Source organism: Citrus clementina, unplaced genomic scaffold, assembly GCF_000493195.1.
Source record: "Citrus clementina cultivar Clemenules unplaced genomic scaffold, Citrus_clementina_v1.0 scaffold_4, whole genome shotgun sequence".
NCBI lineage: Eukaryota > Viridiplantae > Streptophyta > Magnoliopsida > Sapindales > Rutaceae > Citrus > Citrus x clementina.
The window spans coordinates 1,567,049-1,586,164 of NW_006262274.1; the positions used below are offsets into that span (position 1 = coordinate 1,567,049).

General features: G+C 35.3%; 2 protein-coding genes and 1 pseudogene across 3 annotated transcripts; 1 reads left to right on the forward strand and 2 right to left on the reverse strand.

The window, feature by feature from the left end:
• The first annotated feature begins 3,058 nt into the window (after positions 1-3,058).
• LOC112098899 lies at positions 3,059-3,680 on the forward strand (annotated as a pseudogene).
• Positions 3,681-7,474: 3,794 nt separating this feature from the next.
• Positions 7,475-13,992, reverse strand: LOC18044755 (cytosolic endo-beta-N-acetylglucosaminidase 1). Of its 2 annotated transcripts, XM_024185300.1 has the most exons (12): positions 13,933-13,992; positions 12,790-13,507; positions 11,922-12,059; positions 11,688-11,797; positions 11,478-11,589; positions 11,293-11,400; positions 10,648-10,760; positions 10,057-10,138; positions 9,854-9,934; positions 9,613-9,668; positions 8,766-8,901; positions 7,475-8,451 (listed from the first exon to the last, which is right to left on the reverse strand). In XM_024185300.1, exons 2-12 carry the CDS (start codon positions 13,381-13,383, stop codon positions 7,714-7,716), a joined length of 2,268 nt encoding a protein of 755 aa, XP_024041068.1. In that variant the 5' UTR covers positions 13,384-13,507; positions 13,933-13,992; the 3' UTR covers positions 7,475-7,713. The 2 variants fall into 2 exon arrangements, with proteins under 2 accessions (XP_024041068.1, XP_006435810.1); XM_006435747.2 differs by lacking the exon at positions 13,933-13,992 and having other exon boundaries at positions 12,790-13,629.
• LOC18044756 (DEAD-box ATP-dependent RNA helicase 18) lies at positions 13,812-18,168 on the reverse strand. Its single transcript, XM_024185303.1, is given in 11 exon segments — positions 13,812-14,320; positions 14,803-14,945; positions 15,029-15,135; positions 15,258-15,347; positions 15,440-15,538; positions 15,624-15,737; positions 15,841-15,946; positions 16,054-16,133; positions 16,483-16,743; positions 17,162-17,398; positions 17,807-18,168. Coding segments are annotated over 11 exon segments (1,770 nt in total). The 5' UTR covers positions 18,068-18,168; the 3' UTR covers positions 13,812-14,048.
• Positions 18,169-19,116: the final 948 nt, after the last annotated feature.

The window sequence follows — 19,116 nt, forward strand, 5'->3', positions numbered from 1 at the left end:
TCACACTAAGCAGTAGCCGACATAGACATCGAGGAGAGAAGACGGCTCGTATCTGGTAACTTAACAGCCCTTCTCTTCGTCATTCATTTAACTTTCTGTCGATGCAAAATGTATAAACCCTACTAACCTTGAATAGTACTTTTTTTTTTCTTTTTAATAGAAGAAGTCGTCATATGTATTAGATTGAAAACGAGTTCTATTTATTTATTTATTTTTGTTAGGCCGAACCTGTGATTGCTTGACTGATTGATGTCCGTTAATTGGTTTTCACTGTGTTAATTTGATAGTATGTTTTTGATTCTTCATGAATAAAATTATAAATTTTGTGCGTGAATTCTGTATACAACTATTATTTGTGTGCTCGAATTCAATATTACATTAACAGAGATGTATTGAACAAATATGATGTTCTGCCTGATTCCCAAATTATTATGATTATGATGATGACAACGATGATGATGATGATGATGATGACAACGATGATGATGATCATGATGATGATGATGATGATGATCATGATGACGACGACGATGATGATGATGACGACGACGATGATGATAACGACGATGACGATGATGATGACGATGACGATGATGATGATGATGATGATGATGATGATGATGACGATGATGATGATGACCATGATGACGACGATGATGACGATGATGATGATCCATAGAACCCAAATTAGCTCAACCATCATGGAAGGCCAATCTATCACTAGACCTCCATTTTTCGACGGAAATGATTATCCTTATTGGAAAATTAGGGACTGGTCGTTGAAACAAGACATCTGTGCTTTAGCAGCAAACTAAAGTCGCAAAGGGGCAGCTGATGTAAATAGCTGGTGATGCGAAGGGTAGATCAGGGATGAAACTTTAATTGGAGTTTGGTGATGGACGGATGTGATTGGTGATGAGTCAGGATTTTGTCTGTGGGACAGGTTTTGAATTGCGAAATTTGATGCGTTGGAGCACGTGTGAGAGTTGTCACTCGCTCCTTCTGCACTTCTTGCTTTTACTAATTGTGGCTTGATTATGGCTTAATGGGTACTTCCATAATTGCTTACCCAATCTTCAATTTTACAGCGAAGGTGTGTGTGTATATATACATATATAAATATATCTCTAAAGGCAAGTCAAAAAAAGGGAAAAATGCAAAATTGAGTTACTAATAAATATTCGTAATGCGCTTTTAAATATGCTCAGATTTTTTTTAATCTTTTTATCGGATAAATCTATAGAAATTTCCCCCCTTAAGATGAAGTCACAACGACTATCAAATAATCCGCACACCCACCCACCCCTGTTATGGCTTAATTTGACTCCTAGCTTCAATTAACTAAACACGGTTCAATTAAAAAAAAAATTGAAAAAACAAATATAAATGTTTGTAGGGTCCAACTATGATATCTATTTGTATCATATGTTACACTGCTAAATGATTAGAAAATCAAATAAAATAGATAAAATCTGATTATCTAATAATGCCTTCACAACCTTAACTTTAATGCAGAATTTAAATAATTTTAGAGTAATGATATAGTCAAAAACTCTTGTACAAACTTATTTTGTATAAATTGATGTGCCATAATAAAATTGGTTAAAATAAATATCTCTTGCCCCACATAATTTATTTATATTATTTTATGTTTTCATTCAACCAATGAATTGATGCCACATCATTTTGTATAAAATAAATTTGTATAAGAGTTTGTAGTTGTATCATCAATCATAATTTTAACATTTTTTCAAAGTAAAAATGTGTTAGATCAAGACTTTTTGCCGACAATCTTCAACTTAAGAGGAAGATATTTTGCAACAAAGGTTTTTCTATTCTGTAACTCATTGGCACATCAACCTTTATTTATGCTCTTGTGCTTCTTCTTCTTCTTCTTCTTACGACATTTGTATGTTATGTATGTTATGTATAATATACATCACTAAGAAGACAAGTCGGACAAGTGGGAAGAAGAATGGAATAAAGAAGCGCAATGATCTAACTAGATAAAGAAATTTCATCCATTCATTAATCTTACAACAGTTGTATGTTATGTATAATAGTCCTCATCGACTTTTCACTACGATCTTATTACCATGTGATAAATTTGTATCGAATGTAAGATACAACTATTCGAGGGTAGCACCTCTTCATTCCATACAATTATATCATAAAAAAAAACTTTAAAAATAACAGTTGTATAAATGTTATAACAGTTACACATTTGATTTTTTTTTTTACTCAATATCATCATCGTGGATCTTATTAAATTACATATGATATAACTTGTAGTAACCAATAAATAATTTTTTTATCTAGCTCAATTGTAGTTAGCCAAATAACTAATGCGTTATGGGAAACAACTCATAGGTTGATCGTTGATGTAAGTTACGTTTGTTGTAACTTAGTTGTTTCCCATTATTGTACCTTTCAATATATATATATATATATATATATATATATATATATATATATATATATATATATATATATAATCAAATAAAAATATTTTCTTTTTAACAGAGCAAATATGCTACTAATAAATAAAAAAATACAAAATTTTAACACATTAACAAATAAAAAGATGTAATACAGTTAATGTAATAATGCAAATCAATGCGTTAAACGCATTGAATGTCAAAAGTTTGACAATAGCACTAATCTTTTAGTCTATTATTTATCCTCAAAATATTTGTCTAAACAATCTACAGTCTAAACCGTTGATAAAAAAACAGTGATCTAACTAGTGATGTATTAAAATCCAACAATAACTAATTTTTTTTTCTATGGCAACTTTTAAGTTACAGGATGAAAATAAAGATAAGAGTCGACAAAATTTTGTACATATTTTACAACGTTTGATTAGTGAAGTTTCAAAAATTGAATCAAGTCCAATCCGCTTAGAACCAAACGACGTCGTCCGTCAAAATTTCGTTGATCAACGCTCCATAAATTGTCTAATATAATTTCCTAAAGGATGAGGACTATGCCTGTTGAGTCTAGTCTAAACCCCAGCTCAAAACATTAAAAAATTTGACATTTTGCCCCTAAAAAGAGCATGGATGATCGTATTGGTGAATTGCCAGATGATATTTTGATAAGTATTTTATCTCGCTTAACAATTGATGAGGCAGCAAGAGCCAACGTTTTATCATACAGATGGCGATATTTATGGAGATCTTTCACTGGTTCTTTGGACTTTATCAACCCCTACTAAATTCGGCGCTTGGCAATTTTTTCTGATCCATTACAAATCTGAAGATAATTATTTCATTCCCGTGAAAAGGCGAAACTTTATAAATCTTGTTGATGCAATTTTGGGATTACTTCAAACTAAATATTTACAATAGTTAAGAATTTGTTGCCCCCTTAAGTCTGATTATGATGTTGATAGTTGGATTCATCAAAGGCTTGAGTTAGACTTTAATGAGTCAAAGAAAGGCGATCATGAGTTACATACTTTTTCACCATATTCAGATACTTCCAGCTTCAGTTCACTTATGTCCCTGCGTTTAACCGATGTTGATATACCTGAAGAGACTCTTCATTATTTGCTATATTACTGTCCGTTGCTTGGGGAGTTAAGGCCGAAGGTTACTGAGAGATTGATGCGTATTAGAGTCTCTGGCCGATCACTCTATTTGAAGTGCTTGGAGGTTCAATTTTTTAATGCCAGTTAAGCTAGAACAATCCATGTTAGTTGATCTACGCGCTTGTTGGTAGTTTTCTTCCACAATTAAGTACACTGAAAGTAAACCCGATGCCTGTTACTGTAAGTAGGTTCAATTTTATTCTTTTTATTTTTACATTACCCTCGTGCATTAGCCAATATGGAGACTTCTATGTATTTCTAAATTTCCTAATCTGAAGCATTTGGAAATGACTTTGGCTACAGCTGATCGAGATTGCTATCATCTCCATGTTGCTTTTTTGAAAGCATCTCCTTTATTTTAGGAATTCACGTTGAAGGTGGATGTTTCCCCTTCTTTTGATTTGAAATTTGAAATATTTGTTGTTTGAATTGCTGAACAATAAAATTTCACTTTTGATTCTGTGTGCACGTGTCTGGTTAAATGGTTTCCCCATAAGAGTGTTCCTATTTCATTTTCAAATCGCATATTTATGATACGAATGTGTTAATCCCTTGTCTGCTGTTATCCCATGCAGTGGAACCTTGTATATACGTACAAAACATCAAGGATGATCCTCATTTAAATCTTAGAGGAGTATCATTCATTGGGTTTGAGGGGCGTGAGGTAGATGTTGAGTTTCTGAAAGACTTGCTTGAGAATGCTGTGAGGTAGGAGAAGATGATCCTTGTAAATCACATTTTACGGGAAGTCCAATGTGTTGTGCGCGGAATGCGGAATTAAGCGCACCAAATAATTATAGAACAATAATGGACACAAAATTTATGTGGTTCGGTAATTAAACCTACATTCATGGGAGCAAGAGAAAAATAATCGTATTATTAACAAATTTGAGTAAAGAAATCTCACTTTTTCAGAACCCAAATACACCTAGTATTCTCACACACACTTTTCAATTGCTCACACTCTCAGAACTCTTAAAAGCTTATAAACTTATAAGCTTAACAATTTTGGGATAATTTAGAATGAAGAAATGGCTTCAATTTATAGGCTTTAAGCTTGCACTATTCCACCTAATCCCTCTGCAATTTGTCAATCTTCATCTCGGTCAATTTGACAAATTTTGCTAACTTTTCTATTTTTCTTCATTTGGTGCAAGATTGTCAAATGCCAAATATTTTACAGTTTGCAATTTGGTGCCGACTTTGAAAAACAAAAACAATACATGTGACTCACTTTTCTTTTTCAACCAAAACTCTTTGACTTTTCAACACAATGGTGTGGTCTTACAAGAGAAGTAAGGGTTACAAGTGTGGTAGGATGTGTGAAATTGAGTCGGCAGCGAAATTCCCTCATCTAGAACTTATGACGCCAGAAATCCTTGTGCCATTAACTGATCTATGCAATGTGTTATGCTAGATACCGAGACAAATACGAGATGCTGTAATTGATGTCTGCGAAATTGTTATCAGAAATAACTTCGATCAATTCTGTGATTAAAAACACCATGTTTGTGTACCCTATATTTTACTTTGTAAACCACCACACAAAGCAACCCAAAACCCGAGAGCTCCCCACTCAAACGATGGCGACCTTATCCACGTCATCATCGCCACCAGAACATTGCTGGAATCCTTGGCAACAACATGATGAAAGGCGCTGCTGCCTACATATGCAAGGAGCACCGGCTTAGCTAGCGAAGGGCTAACTTCGTGTAGAACCATGTATCTTTAGTTAATTAGATATAATTGTTTAACTTAAACAGTATTATACTATTATTTTATTCTTAATATCACGTTCTTCCAATTTTTTTTTTAATATTTTTATTTGTATGAATACTTGTTTTCTGAAAAAACAAGCAATAATGGTGGGAAAAGTGCCGAAGTCCCAAATAACGAATTCTAACTATGCCATTAGTGTGTTAGCAGTTATTTAATCTTTTAAGTTTTTTAATAGTAGGTTATAAAACACCATCGTATTGCGATGCAATTTAGAAGCTTTAACTCGTATTAACATTAATCAAGTAAGAGACTAATATTTTAATTAATTAAATGCAAATCACTTTCGCATATTATTTTTTTATTTTCCAATAATGTAATATTAGAGTATAGATTATAGAGGCGTTTGACCTAGAATTCGGTTGAGTGATTTCAAGCATTTTTATTTAATTAGTCACCCGTGTTTAAATCTTGGATGAGATAGGAGGTTATAAATTGATTAGAACTTTGTACACTCGTCAGTCTTTGCACTAGAACTTAGAATGAATTAGTTTGGCATTAATCTCATAGTTATCTAATTGAATTGTTTAACCAAAGCATGTTAATAGATTTGATTTTTAAGAAAAAAAAAATTAATGAAGTTATTGTTCATAAAATGATAAAATGACAAAGGTAATCCAATTAAAGTAGTTTTTTCACCGAAGATTTTACCAAATTTTTACTGTTAATCATTTCTTTCAACTTCCAAATGGATGTTCCAATATATCTTCTTGCTATTTCTTCCCCGTTACTAGATTTAATAAGTGTTCATGACGAATTACCAGAGCGTCGGGATAATTACTTTTTGCTTCCCTTTTTCTGCTGCAATATGTCTTCAATGATCGTAACACCGAGCACTTTCATGCTGTTGATCATGTCGTCGGAGATCATCATAGCGTTGTCTCTTATCAAGTCTACCAATTATAACCTCTTGAGACTGATGTCGGTAATTTGTGCAAATGTGCTCATTGTAGGTTTGTTCCCTTCGTTGGTATGGTCACTTAGTTGAGCGAAGCTCCTCTATGAGTTGTTGTACGAGCTATCATTTGTCGTTGAGAGCATATTCTAATTGTTCTTGCCACTAATGCATGTCCTCAAGTTAGAGGAGCTAATTCATTTTCAACTTGATCTCTGTCATCCTTGGGATTATTGGTGCCAACATCTTCAGAGGATCTAGAGGAACAGTGCCATTCAAGTCTTGAGTCACTATTATGAAGGAAATGGCGGAGGCCATAGGCATTTTGTGTTTCAAGAAATGAGGTTTTTTTTTTTCAACGTTCCCCATAGACGGTGTCAACTGTTGACACCAAAAATTCACATCATATACTGTTCACAGCTTAAATGTCTGTGCAAGTTCACATGATTCTGTTTGATAATATGCACATCAAAGACTCGACCATTCTTATGAAAAAGTCAAGGCAGCCGAAAAGAAGCCATAAGATTTAATTATCTAATAAATAAGACAAAATTCAGGCATAGAACTTCTAAGAAAATTGACCCATTTTGGTTTAGTACATGAATGAACTTCCCACCGGCCAGATCAGGATATAGGTTAAGTGAGAGTCAAATGAAGTTTAAAGAAACAGAATTTAATTAAAAGTCACCATGAAAAGACTAAGGAACGCGCTTGCCTTTTTTTTTTTAAAAAAAAAAAAAATCAACTTCCATGTTTTTTTCTTTTTCTTTTTATAATTCTCAAGGGAGACAAGAAAGATATGGAATCCTCATTTTCTCTTTTGAGGGCTCGAGGATAATACTTACCAATTCAATCAAATATCTTTCATTCTTTCGATTAATTATCTTATTTCTTGATCATTCTTATTTCATATAGGTTCCATTTATTTAAGGCCCTGTTCACAGAATAGCTCTTCCTTTTCATTGTTCTATAGCAGTTAGTTTTGGAACTAAGCGCAGAGTCCAGTGTTCTTGATTCTTCAAGCCATGTATGCCTATACCCTCTTTCAATATCTTTGTTTAGTCTATGTGTTGGGGACTCACTGAACTCGAGAAAAATATTACCTAGACCAAAAACGATAGTCTCCAGTTTTGACTAACTCAGCTCTGCTCTTTTTCGGTAGAAAAAATGGAGAAGCTTGTTGTGTGGTAAACATATTACTAATGCCAATGTGTCATCACAGAACAGTTTTAGTGTAAGGAATAATCATACAACAGTTGCCAGATACAAACAACATTATTCTTCTTTTAAGGGGATGATAAAGTGCTAGAATATTAAGATTACTTATCTTTGACATCCAGTATAAGAAACGGAGACTTGTCCATTTCTTGGACAATCATACAACAGTTGCCAGATACAAACAACATTATTCTTCTTTTAAGGGGGATGATAAAGTGCTAGAATATTAAGATTACTTATCTTTGACATCCAGTAGAAGAAATGGAGACTTGTCCAGATTCTGGCTTGTCCCCTCAACACTGCATACTTGAATAATGAACTTGAGAGTATCAGTGTTTGAAGGAATGATGAGGTTAGAAATGTAAAATGATTCAACTCGTGCCACCCCAAGATACTCTTGTGTTGACTCTACCCTTCCATCCAGACTTCCGACTGCCTGTTTTGCTGGTTTCCCAAGATAGATATTATATTGGGGGAATACAGAATCATTCCCGTCTTTTAGTTTCCAGATGATCTTAGCACTTAGTGTTTTAGTACCCTGAGAATCTGAAGCAAATTTAACATATTGTGCCTCAACGAGCCATGAACTAGACAGAGGGAAGTCTGAGTTCTGTCCACTAGTTTTAATAGAAATATCCCCAAGGATTGCAAAGTATTCTGCCGGAGTGTGAACTGATGCATTATCTTGAACATTTGATGTGGACTCTAGAGTCCGCCTGCTAGGCTCTGGCATGTAGCATACAGCACTGATTCCTGTTATTGCGTATCCATCCATTATAATTCTAGCTTCCCATGTGGCCCATTCTGTGGTAGTTTCTAGCATTTTAACTTGGCGTGGAACAATCAATTCACTGAATTTGGTTGAAGATTGGTCAATTCTACGGGATGCAAGAAGTACTGACTTTCTTTCTTTTCTGGCCGAAGAGAACTCGAGAAGGAGGCCAAGTAGAGAAGTTTCTTCTGATTTTACCTGCAATGGTGGTAATTCTCACAGTTAGTCTAGATGGAAGTAGAATTACACTGTGGATTATACTAAGGTAATTGGTGGGAAAAAGAAAAAGTAACTCAAAGTTCTTGCATGGATCCTAATGCCTGCTTGTGTACAGAATGTTCTAAGTTTCTAGTTTCAGAATGCAGGCATTGAATCAATCTCAGCACGAATGTTCTCATCAAATGGCCAGGTGAACGTAAGACATCAACATAGAACTTAAGTCTAGTATTAAAGCTAGTAATAATCATTTGAAATTGTGATTTTCCTTCTTGATCTATAAAGAAATAGCTTACAGAATATGTGATATAAACAGGAAAATTCCCCAACAGAAGCTCTGCCTGAAAAAGCCTTGCAATGAAACTGGCATTCTCTTCAAGAGTTCCTTTAAACGTTACATTCCCCCCTCCACTATACGATGCTTCCTTGAAACTACAATAGCAAATAAATGATTAGGTGAGGCAGAGCTTTGATGCACGGTATAGATCAATGGGTAAACTTCAATTAATCCCCTACTTAGAATGACAATCTTTAATCTACCCCCTTTTGCTGTTAAGAAGACAAAAAAATTCCTCAAGAAGCCCTCCATTTACCCTCATTTTCTGAACGAAAATGGGGGTAAATTGGGGTTTCACACTTTTGAGGGGTAAATTGAAGCTGGTTATTTTATTTGGGGATGAATTGAAGTTTACCCTAAACAAATTAATGAAAAATAGAGATTGTGAACGAGGAATGCACTGTTGAGGTAATGTATGATAGCTTAAGGAACTAACAGCAATCCCACCAAAACATGGAGATACTGATGTATTCTAATTCCATGCTTAGATCTAATTTTACTTTGGATGCTTTGCACTTGAGTTTTGATGGCAGGAAAAATAGAGCTGTGCAAGAGGTTGAGCAGACCATTTTTCATCCTTTGGGACAACATACTTTCTTATTCTCATGATAAGACCTATAATCTGATGTATCACAGAAAGATCAAAATTTATCAAATCAGATTACAGTACTTAATGGCTTAGACAACTTCCCATTACCCACATAAGAAAATGTATATCATGTGGCATACCATCCATGGAAATGGAAACTGTAAATCAGTTCAGATTTTACAAATATTAGGAGAAATATACGATCTTTAAAACTTACTCAACAAGGACTTGAATAGTATCTGGATTAGGGTCATCTTTAAACTCAAGCATAGGCTGCCACAAGCATAGGGGAAAGTTAAAGCGGATAAAGAGTTTGATGGCTAGAGCAACAACAGGTCATGTTTACGTAGAACATTTTCATTTCTGGAGTAGTATGAATATTATTATTGTCAATATGACCACAATTTTAAACTACAAAAAGTAACAACAAAAGAAACACAGGTCTAATCAGTGCTTACCTGAAAGCCTTGGGAAGAAATGTTATTCCACGGACTGTCTAACATTTGCTCACCCTCAAGAGAAATATGTAAACCATGACCCTGAACAATGTTGTGATGGTCAATATCCTATGAACTGGCATCTTATGAGCAGCAATTGACTGGTGCCCAGCATTAAGGTTTTAAATACAAGAACAGAGTATGAAATTTCACATCGTTGCTACCTGATCAAAATTTGAGTAGAATGGTAATACTTTGGGGTAATTTTGTAGAATTCCCCATGACTTTTCAACAAGGGACCACCAACTGCAGAAACGAAGGTATATGAAAATGAAGCTTACCAAACAATTGTATAGATATTAGAGGAAACTATCTCAACAATGAAAGTAAGAGTTACACTGCTATAGATGAGCAGCATTGGAAAGATCTTCAAATAATTGAAGTAGTAAAACAGAACATAAATCATAATCCGGGACAGGTACAGGTAAGAGGAACCCAAGTATCATTGAAAGAATTCAGCAAATTTTGAAAATTTGTTCAGGTTTAACACTAAAAGATATGAAAATCTGTTGCTATGAGGAAAAAGAGGAAAGTTTTGAAGACGAGAATAAGTTCAGAAGTGAATAGTGACATTTTTCAGCTATTTATGCTCCTAAGAAAAGGGTCCATATGGCGTCCCAGATGAGTGCTGTTCCCACCTATGTGAAATACAGTAAACAGGGTATACTGATAGTAGCAAAAATACATAGCAGCTGTGTGTGTATGTGCGCAGAACTTCCACATTCATGGAATTTCACAAAGGATAGGAGGATTACTGATTTTGAGCAGTCTGAAAGTCAGGTGACTGCTTAGTCTCATAGATCCATCCAGGAGCAAATATGGCAGCTGACACATCATCCTTCTTTATCACATCCAGAGCGACATTTGTCTGATTTACAAAGAATATAGTTACGAAAGAAAACTTTCCACACTTCAAAAAATTCAAACTACCAGAACTTTTACATAACTCTGTTTTACATAATAATATCTGGCATCATGATGTGAATATACTTTAAAACATGTCTAGTAAGTAAAGACTCAAAAGTACATATTACATGGGAGTTGAAGATAATTTCACAACCAATAAATGAAATACGTCGAAGTATGCTACTTCAACAAGAAAAACAATCAAACAGGTAATCTTAATTTGGTTTGACAGAAAGATGAGCTAATTTATCTTGCTTACCGAACTAGTATGTCACCACAAGTGGGTAGAAGAGACTTTTTTTTTTTTAAAAAAAAGAAAAAATTCATAGAAGCGACTTAGACGATGGAAAAATTCAAACTTCTCCTAATAGGGTCCACATTGAATGAAATCAATTGGAAGATTAGATATAATATAATATAGAATTAAAACGTAGACTGTAAGAAACTTTTAAAATGAAGATTCACAAATCTCATAAAGTTAACAGGTCACGTACATGCCATTGTCCACCTCCAAAAGTGTTCCTTCCAAATACATCTATTCCCATGTAGACATCAAACTTCCTATCACCTGCAACAGCTGCTGAAAGCTTTGGATAGTCTTCCTACGAGGCACCCAAGAATTATTGAATACAAGAACCCACCATTAAGTTCCATACAAGGGGTAAAGATAAGGGCTTACCTCCCATTTATAGTCTACAAATATGCCGTCACAAATATCAAAGAAAGGTTTATTTTTTTCATTCAGTTGATCTTGCCATTCAAGTTTCCCATCAATTGTAACACTGTCATACCTGCAAAAACAATATTAATCGATAAAATATAAATTTAAGACAAATTACTACAGCACAAAATTCAAGAGAACGTAGCATATCCTAATGCTCACACTCACCAGATAACCAAAGATCCAGGCACTGAGGAGTGCATAGTTTGAGTTAAATGGCTGACAAATTCTTTCAAGTTAGGGATTTGATCTACATCCAGTTTAACCTCCATGTTAAGCTGCAAGTAACAGTTCCCATATCAACAACTGGAAGGGAATGCACAGATGACACTCTATGTAGTACTTAAAACTGAAAAAAGCTAGAATAAAATCGAAAAGTCAGAGATTTAATAAAACCTATACCAGCCACCCTTCAAAGCCCAAAGCAACCGCAAGCTCTGCCAAGCGCTCAGCATAAGTATGAGCAGACTCCTTTGTAGATAGCAATTCAGTGGCAATAACTTTTCCTTCATCCCCTTCTGTGATGAAAGTCCCTAAAACCTATTATTCCATGAGCACAAGAGAAATATCATCATATACAATTAAAATTCCTCAAGTCATTCACTTACCACTCTCATGGATTGAGAATAAAGTACACCATCAATATTCAAAATGTCAAGCTACCAAAGGAATAAAAAATAAAAGGCAAATCATGGTCTATAATAATAATTCAAAAAAAACTCCCAATTGGATAGCCTTGCACCACCATGTCGTAATCATATCATAGATACCATCTAGACATTTTGAGCTTACACTGCACCAACTTTAAAGCATAGTACTTGCCCTCCGAAAAAATTTCTGCTCAGTCTCTATAATTATTGTTATAACAGCTATGGTCATTTCCCATAATTGATCAATCTTTCATTCAAGAATTTAACCCCCCACCCCCTACTCACACACAAACTCGCAGAAAAAAGGAAAATCGTCTTGATGTGTACATTGTCGTTGAACATATTATATTAAAAGATCATTAATAAAGTTGAATAAAGAAAAAGCAAACACTACAAAGAGTAAAAGCTTATATGAGGTTTTTATCCACAATCAATCATTTCCTCCCTTAAACTCCATACACTACAAACAGTTAAACAAACACAAAATTAAAATCAAGAAGCAAAGAAAACAAAAGCAAAACATAAAAGGCATGTCTTTTAATTTTCAACTAACTAAGCACTTATTGTTCAAGAACGAAATATAAATTAAAAAAAAGAAAAAGAAAAAGAAATTGCACTACCTTAACGCCATGTCTGTGAGCAGTGTTAGTCCAACAAGGAGGAGGCAAAGTGACCAAACTATGAGAAAAATAAACAAAAACATCCATCAAATGCCAATGCCAAATAGCGTAGGCGTCGGCATTGGTCCCACCTTGGACCCACTTATCATCCACGTAGCCACCTTGCATGTCATGGCAAACCAAAATCCTCGGCCTGGCAGGTAGAGTTGGAGACGCACCGTTCAGAGGATGAAGAGGAACAGTCGACTTATTAAAAGGGTAGTGAAAGGAGTCAAAGTAAGCGCGAGAGTGAAGATCTTGGAGGGTTTTAATGGGGTAAGAGATGGGAATCGACGGCTGCAATGGGTCGAACGGAGGAGGATCGACGGCTGAGGAGTCGTCGTTGGAATTGGACATGGTGATGAAGAGAACGAGGGAGTGGAGAGTTTTTTTAAGTGAGAGGAGGGAGTTGCGGAGAGTTTTTAGAGTTTTACGATTGATGTAAGTCCGAAGAAGATGATGAAGTATTCTTATTATTAAGATACATGGGACGACGACGAAGACGAAGACGAAGACGAAGACGAAGGTCAAGTCTTGACAGTGAGTTTGGAACATGGCAGGAAGCTTCGCTTTTGCTGTGCCTTTAAATGCTTTTGTTGACTTCGTTCTTGGTCTTCTTCATCGCTTACAGTCAGTCGGTCAGTCAGTCGACTGTACATCAACAACTATTCTACAAATGCTGGTGAAGAAAAAATTGAAGCTTGAGATTAATCAGACATCTTCACCATTATAGAAGCATATTTCTTTTATCCATCTCTCTGTTACGATTAAGTTCCGTAAATTTTACCAACAATCACAAGCAAGAGCAAGTAAGCCAAGATATTTCTGGAAATTCGGATCCAATCAGTTTCATTTGTACCGGTTGCTTTATAGCTAATGGCATAATTTATTCAACTGAATATAACAAAATCAAATATGAAATTACTAATTTTTAAGAAATGCACGGGCAACTCCCGTGAGAGCCGGTTCTTCAAATCTACAAATTTATTTAAATACTTTTGTATCGAGTGCCAATGAGGCAAGAAATTTCTCCGAGGTCTGACAGAACACCAATAATGCATATCATTAGAGGAAAATAATAACAAATCAACAGCTGAATCTTACAAGTTGCTTAGGCCCCCCAAAGAGACTAAAACTGGGGGGAGTAGCTTTCTTCATTGAGGCCTGACAACACCCAATCACCATCAAAACTTGCAGAATCGTGATCTGCATAATGCACTTTATAGCAACTCTTCTGTCCCGGTCATCTTTGCAAATTCACTTTCCTCTATACTCCCCTTTTTTAGCTTTTTTAGTAGACGGTAATCCCGAGCCAGCTCATCTTCATCTTCGATTGCCTGGGTAGCACGTCTCTGTTTTGCTGTTTTCTTCCTCATCACAGTAGTTGCAGCATCTGAGGCCTTGTTCGGTTTCTGTCGTTTTGGTTCTTGCTGCTGTGCCTCTTTCTTTGCTTGCAAATTCTTCTTCCTTTGTTTCTCACGTGATTTACCCTGATTTAATATAGTTATCAGCTATGATCACAGGCTTACACAGATCTTAAAAAAATAAATAATTCCATCAATGCTGCATATGTGAAAAAGCATAAATGATAAGAGGAATGTGATGTTGGATGATTCTTATACAAAAATCATAAGGTTTCCCATCATTTTCCTTTCAATACTGAAAAAAGAGGCAAAAGAAATTCAGCTAATTGTGCGGCGTGTTTTCCTTGGAAACAAAAAAGGTTTTGAACAATGGTCTGTCTGAACTTGGTTGAAAAAATAAATTTATCTTTTAAAAATATTGAAAGAAGTCAATATCTTGCTAAATGAAAAAGAAGACTGCTTGTGAAGTGAAAGCATTTAAGACATTCACATATCGAATATGGGGTTTCTTCCTCTATGATGACTTCCATGTCAATTGTCAATGCAAACTACGAGGCTCTTTGATTCTATTTAATCAACAAATTTTGATAACAGATTGTTAGTTCTTACTTGTACTTGATGTCCTCCAACTTGATGTCTTTAACTGGGACGAAACCCTTGGTGGAAAGAGAATGGATTTTTACCTCAGACATTGAAGGAAGTTGTAGTAAGCCATAACCCATAGCCAATTTCCCGACCTCAAGTTCTTTCCACCTATATAATATGATAGATAAAAAACATTATAACGAAACAATAAAAAATGCAGAGAGAAATTATGGATTGAAGGCAGCAGTCACCTGAAGATATAGGAGCAGTGATGCTCTTTATATGCATGTATATAAGAAACAAATGCTCTGAGACCTTTCTCCATGACATCGCGGTCTTTTTTTGCTGCAGATCGAATCTGAAACAAGTTTTGATACTATGTTGGATCAACCATTTTCTTCTCACCACACACCGGAATACATAGAACAAATTGCCAAAACCAAAAACAATGGAAGAGAATAAGATAGAAATCATGATCACCTCAGGAACTACATCAGAAGCATCATCAGACCATTTCCTCTCTTGAAGAGGAACCCGACTTATCCGCAGGAATTCTACATAAGCTTCCTCCTGAACAAGTATAATTAAATTAATTTCCCTAGAAATTTTTCTTTAACAAGAATAGTACATGATAAGGGAGTCAGTATGCGGGTGAAAGACACCTTGGGTGATAGGAAAACAATGGAGCTCCCTTGTCTACCCAACCTAGCAGTTCGACCAACTCTGTGAACGAAAACATTTGGATCTTGAGGGGGATCATACTGCAAGATAACAAACACATTAACCACCACACATAAAGTAACACGGATAATGACTGGTCTACTTTTCTCCAATTTACAAAGTCACCTGCACTATACAATCAACACCAGGAATGTCAAGTCCACGTGCAGCAACATCCGTACATAGAAGAATGCCACTGGAAAGAGATGTAAATGAAGCTAATGCTTTCTCCCAAGCAGTCTAGTTGCAATGAAAATAAATCAAAATAAGTGATAATATACACCAGCCGACTTCTGAAATTATAATCTAAGATTCTGAGGATATTTCATAACTAATATCCTACCTGCTTCATCTTTCCATGAAGAGGAATCAAAGAGAGACTCTTCAAAACAGCCAGATGTGGAAGAACAACTCCCCAGTAGTCAACACAAGCACAAGCCATGAAATATCTGAAGAAATACATTAATCCTATTTTGAAATTATGATAAATCATAGGCCATTAACTACAAAAAGATAGCTTCATCCATCCTCTGAGAAATTTCCATGCTGAACGTACATTATAATCTTTTTAGACTTGTTCTTTATAAGCAGATCAACAAGTTGTGATGGTTTCTTATCTGATTCACATTCCAAATACTGCAGAATCAAAGGAGAAATTAATTCAGAATAAATGCAGAACTTACAAAGACTGTTAATGTTCAAATCATAACAAAGGGTTACTATTTTTGTCAAATTAGGGGGAAAAATCCAATTAGTCTGAAATGACATCAAACATGAATATTCAGCACAACCCAGAGTTTTCTTTATGGCTTTGAAGAAGAAGATAAAAAATTAATTCAAGTGACTTCCAGGTTTGATACATGTCTTCCAGGATCTAATATGTCAAATTAAAATTCCAAAAATCATCATTTGAATTTATTTTGTTTCAATTCTGTTTAACCACATGCAACGTAAATTGCAACCAAAATATATTCACACGCAACACCTCAAGATGAAGGCCTAAAGGTGTTTTTGAAGAGGCTAGTTGCTGGGATGATGCCTATGCATGATGTGATTTTGATTCTGCTCGCACTTCAATCCTCACAGGATTCCTCAGCCCTGCTTTGGATAGCTCTTCAACTGCCTCAGTTTGCGTAGCTGAAAAAAGGCCAGTTCTACGAAGTTTAGGCAGGCGAGATATGACGTAACTGATCTGTTTCTGGAATCCCATATCCAAGAGCCTGTCAGCCTCATCTAGAACCAAAATCTGCACAACCAACAAGATGAAGCCATAAGGTCACCAAAGTACAAGATCCAAGTATTATATTTGAGAAAAATTATTCAAAAATTACGTTCTAAATTAGTGCATTCTTCAGTCATAATCTCATTAAACATCTGTCATTTGTCCAGTTGTCTTCATTAAACAAATCCAGAGGCTACTGCCCTACAAAGGCTACAAGGAATTTTAGCTGATCCATGCACTCATTGTGCATTGTCAACTGACAAACTATAAATTCAGCAACATGGATTATAAGTACTCTAGATAATCACTAACAACAAAAACGAGGTGTGAATTGAAGCCAAGATTTCCATAAAATAGCAAAGACAATGAAGATCATCAATCTCTATCCAAACCAAGATTAGAAATTAATACACTATAGAGAATCAACCATCCAAGCAACTACCTCAAGGTTCCGAAAATCCAAGACATCCATACGTTCCATTATATCATATAGCCTCCCAGGTGTTCCGATCAACAAATTTGCTCCTTCCTCCTCTATTTTCTTCACATCTGCTTTCACCACCACACCTCCCACAAGAAGCATAGACTTAACATCTGGTAAAGTTGAGATGAACGGCTGTGCAACATGGTATATTTGCGATGATAGCTCCCTAGTTGGTGAGATAATCATCCCCATTATCTGCACTCAATTCAAAAACTAATTTATCAACATAAGTAATCACTAAAAGCGAATGCAATTCACTGGATACATAATAAAATTGCCAGTGCAATGCAGTCAATTTATTTAGAATCAACTACAACTAGAGGTAAAAACTATTCAAGTACTTGGAAGAACTATTGACTATTTTCTAGTGCGGTGCTAAGAGAAGCAAAAGTGCTCACGCAAAGTGCTTTTCAAAGAATCAGGAAGTGTTTTTGTAGAAAATTTAACTGTGAAAGAGCTTCATATGCATTTTTTTGGGTAAAAAGTAATTAAAAAAAAGCTATTTGAGCTCATTGAGTTCATTTAAATATAAATTTCTATGTTTTAATTTAATTTTCCTGAAGCTTCTAGGCAGCCAAACACAAGTGAGAAAATCTTTTGGACCTGGTGGGGTTTCCGAGCAGAAGAGGCACGGCGGAGGATCTCCACTAAAGGGACGACAAAAGCTAGGGTTTTTCCAGAGCCGGTGGCGGCGTCCACGGCTACGTCCTTGTAGCTGCATAACAAAGGGATTGTGGCGGCTTGAACAGGCGTGCAAAACTCAAAGCCGGCTTCAGCTAAGGCTTCGAGAACTCGCTCGGAAAGCGGCGGCTTCAAATCGGAAAAGCGAGTTTCTGTTAACGCTTTGTTCGGGTTGGACTCCATTCTAACGGTTCAAGGGGAGCGCGGATTCGGAGTCATTTAGCACCGATAGATACCTACTGAAAACATATCAAATCAGTCCTCATTTTTATATTTATTTCTTGATGAATAACACAATTTTGGTAAGGTTTCGAGGTGGAGGTAGTGGGCCTTTTATACCGTAAAACATGATAATCGTTAGACCATGTCAGCATAGTAGTAAATATAAATTTAATATTTATTTCTACTTTACTGTAGAGTAGGTAGTTTTCTATGATTGAAAGAGGTAAAAATTAAAAATATAATCCTATTATCTAATAATGTAGTATAACTTCAATAAATTAATAAATGCTTTTTATTTTTTTTGCAGATTCACGGATTTTCAGAAGTAGATCCATATCCAATCTACTGATTGCGGATGATCAAAATTTTAATCCAATCTAATCCACCAATCCACGAATCAGATTTTTACGGATCAGACGAATTGAGCGGATCGGATAGAATTGTGAACAACCCTAATAAAAAGCATGGTAGAGCAAATAAAAAGTGTAGGCCAACAACCTCATTATGAAAACACTGGCCATGGCAATGGTGCATTTTAGAAAGTAACGGCTGCTGAGCTTTTTGTTTTGCAAGAGAGAAGCTTGACGCTGATTTGGGCGCTTTCTTATGAGGAGCTTCGTGCTTATATGTAATGTGAGCAGATTTACTTTAATATGTTTCTTTTGAGTTTTGGCAAACTTTTGATGTATTATCAATAACTATAACTTGTTTTTAAGTGAGTGTCCATAGTATTGATATTTTATTAAATAAGAATACACTTTACTTATTTATATTAAATGTGTGTTTTTAAAATTTTTCCAAATGAACTATCTAACAGTTTCTTAGTCTTAGGGCCAGTTTGGGAATGCTGTAGCTTTTAAAATAATTGTTGTTAGCTGTGCTGTAGAAATAATCAGCTGTGAAGAGAATCAGTTAAGTGTTTGGTAAATTTTGTTTCAAGAAGTACTGCGAGTTTTGAAAGCAGTTATGGACGTTTGGTAAATTTTACTGTTAAACTGCTGAGAGAAAAT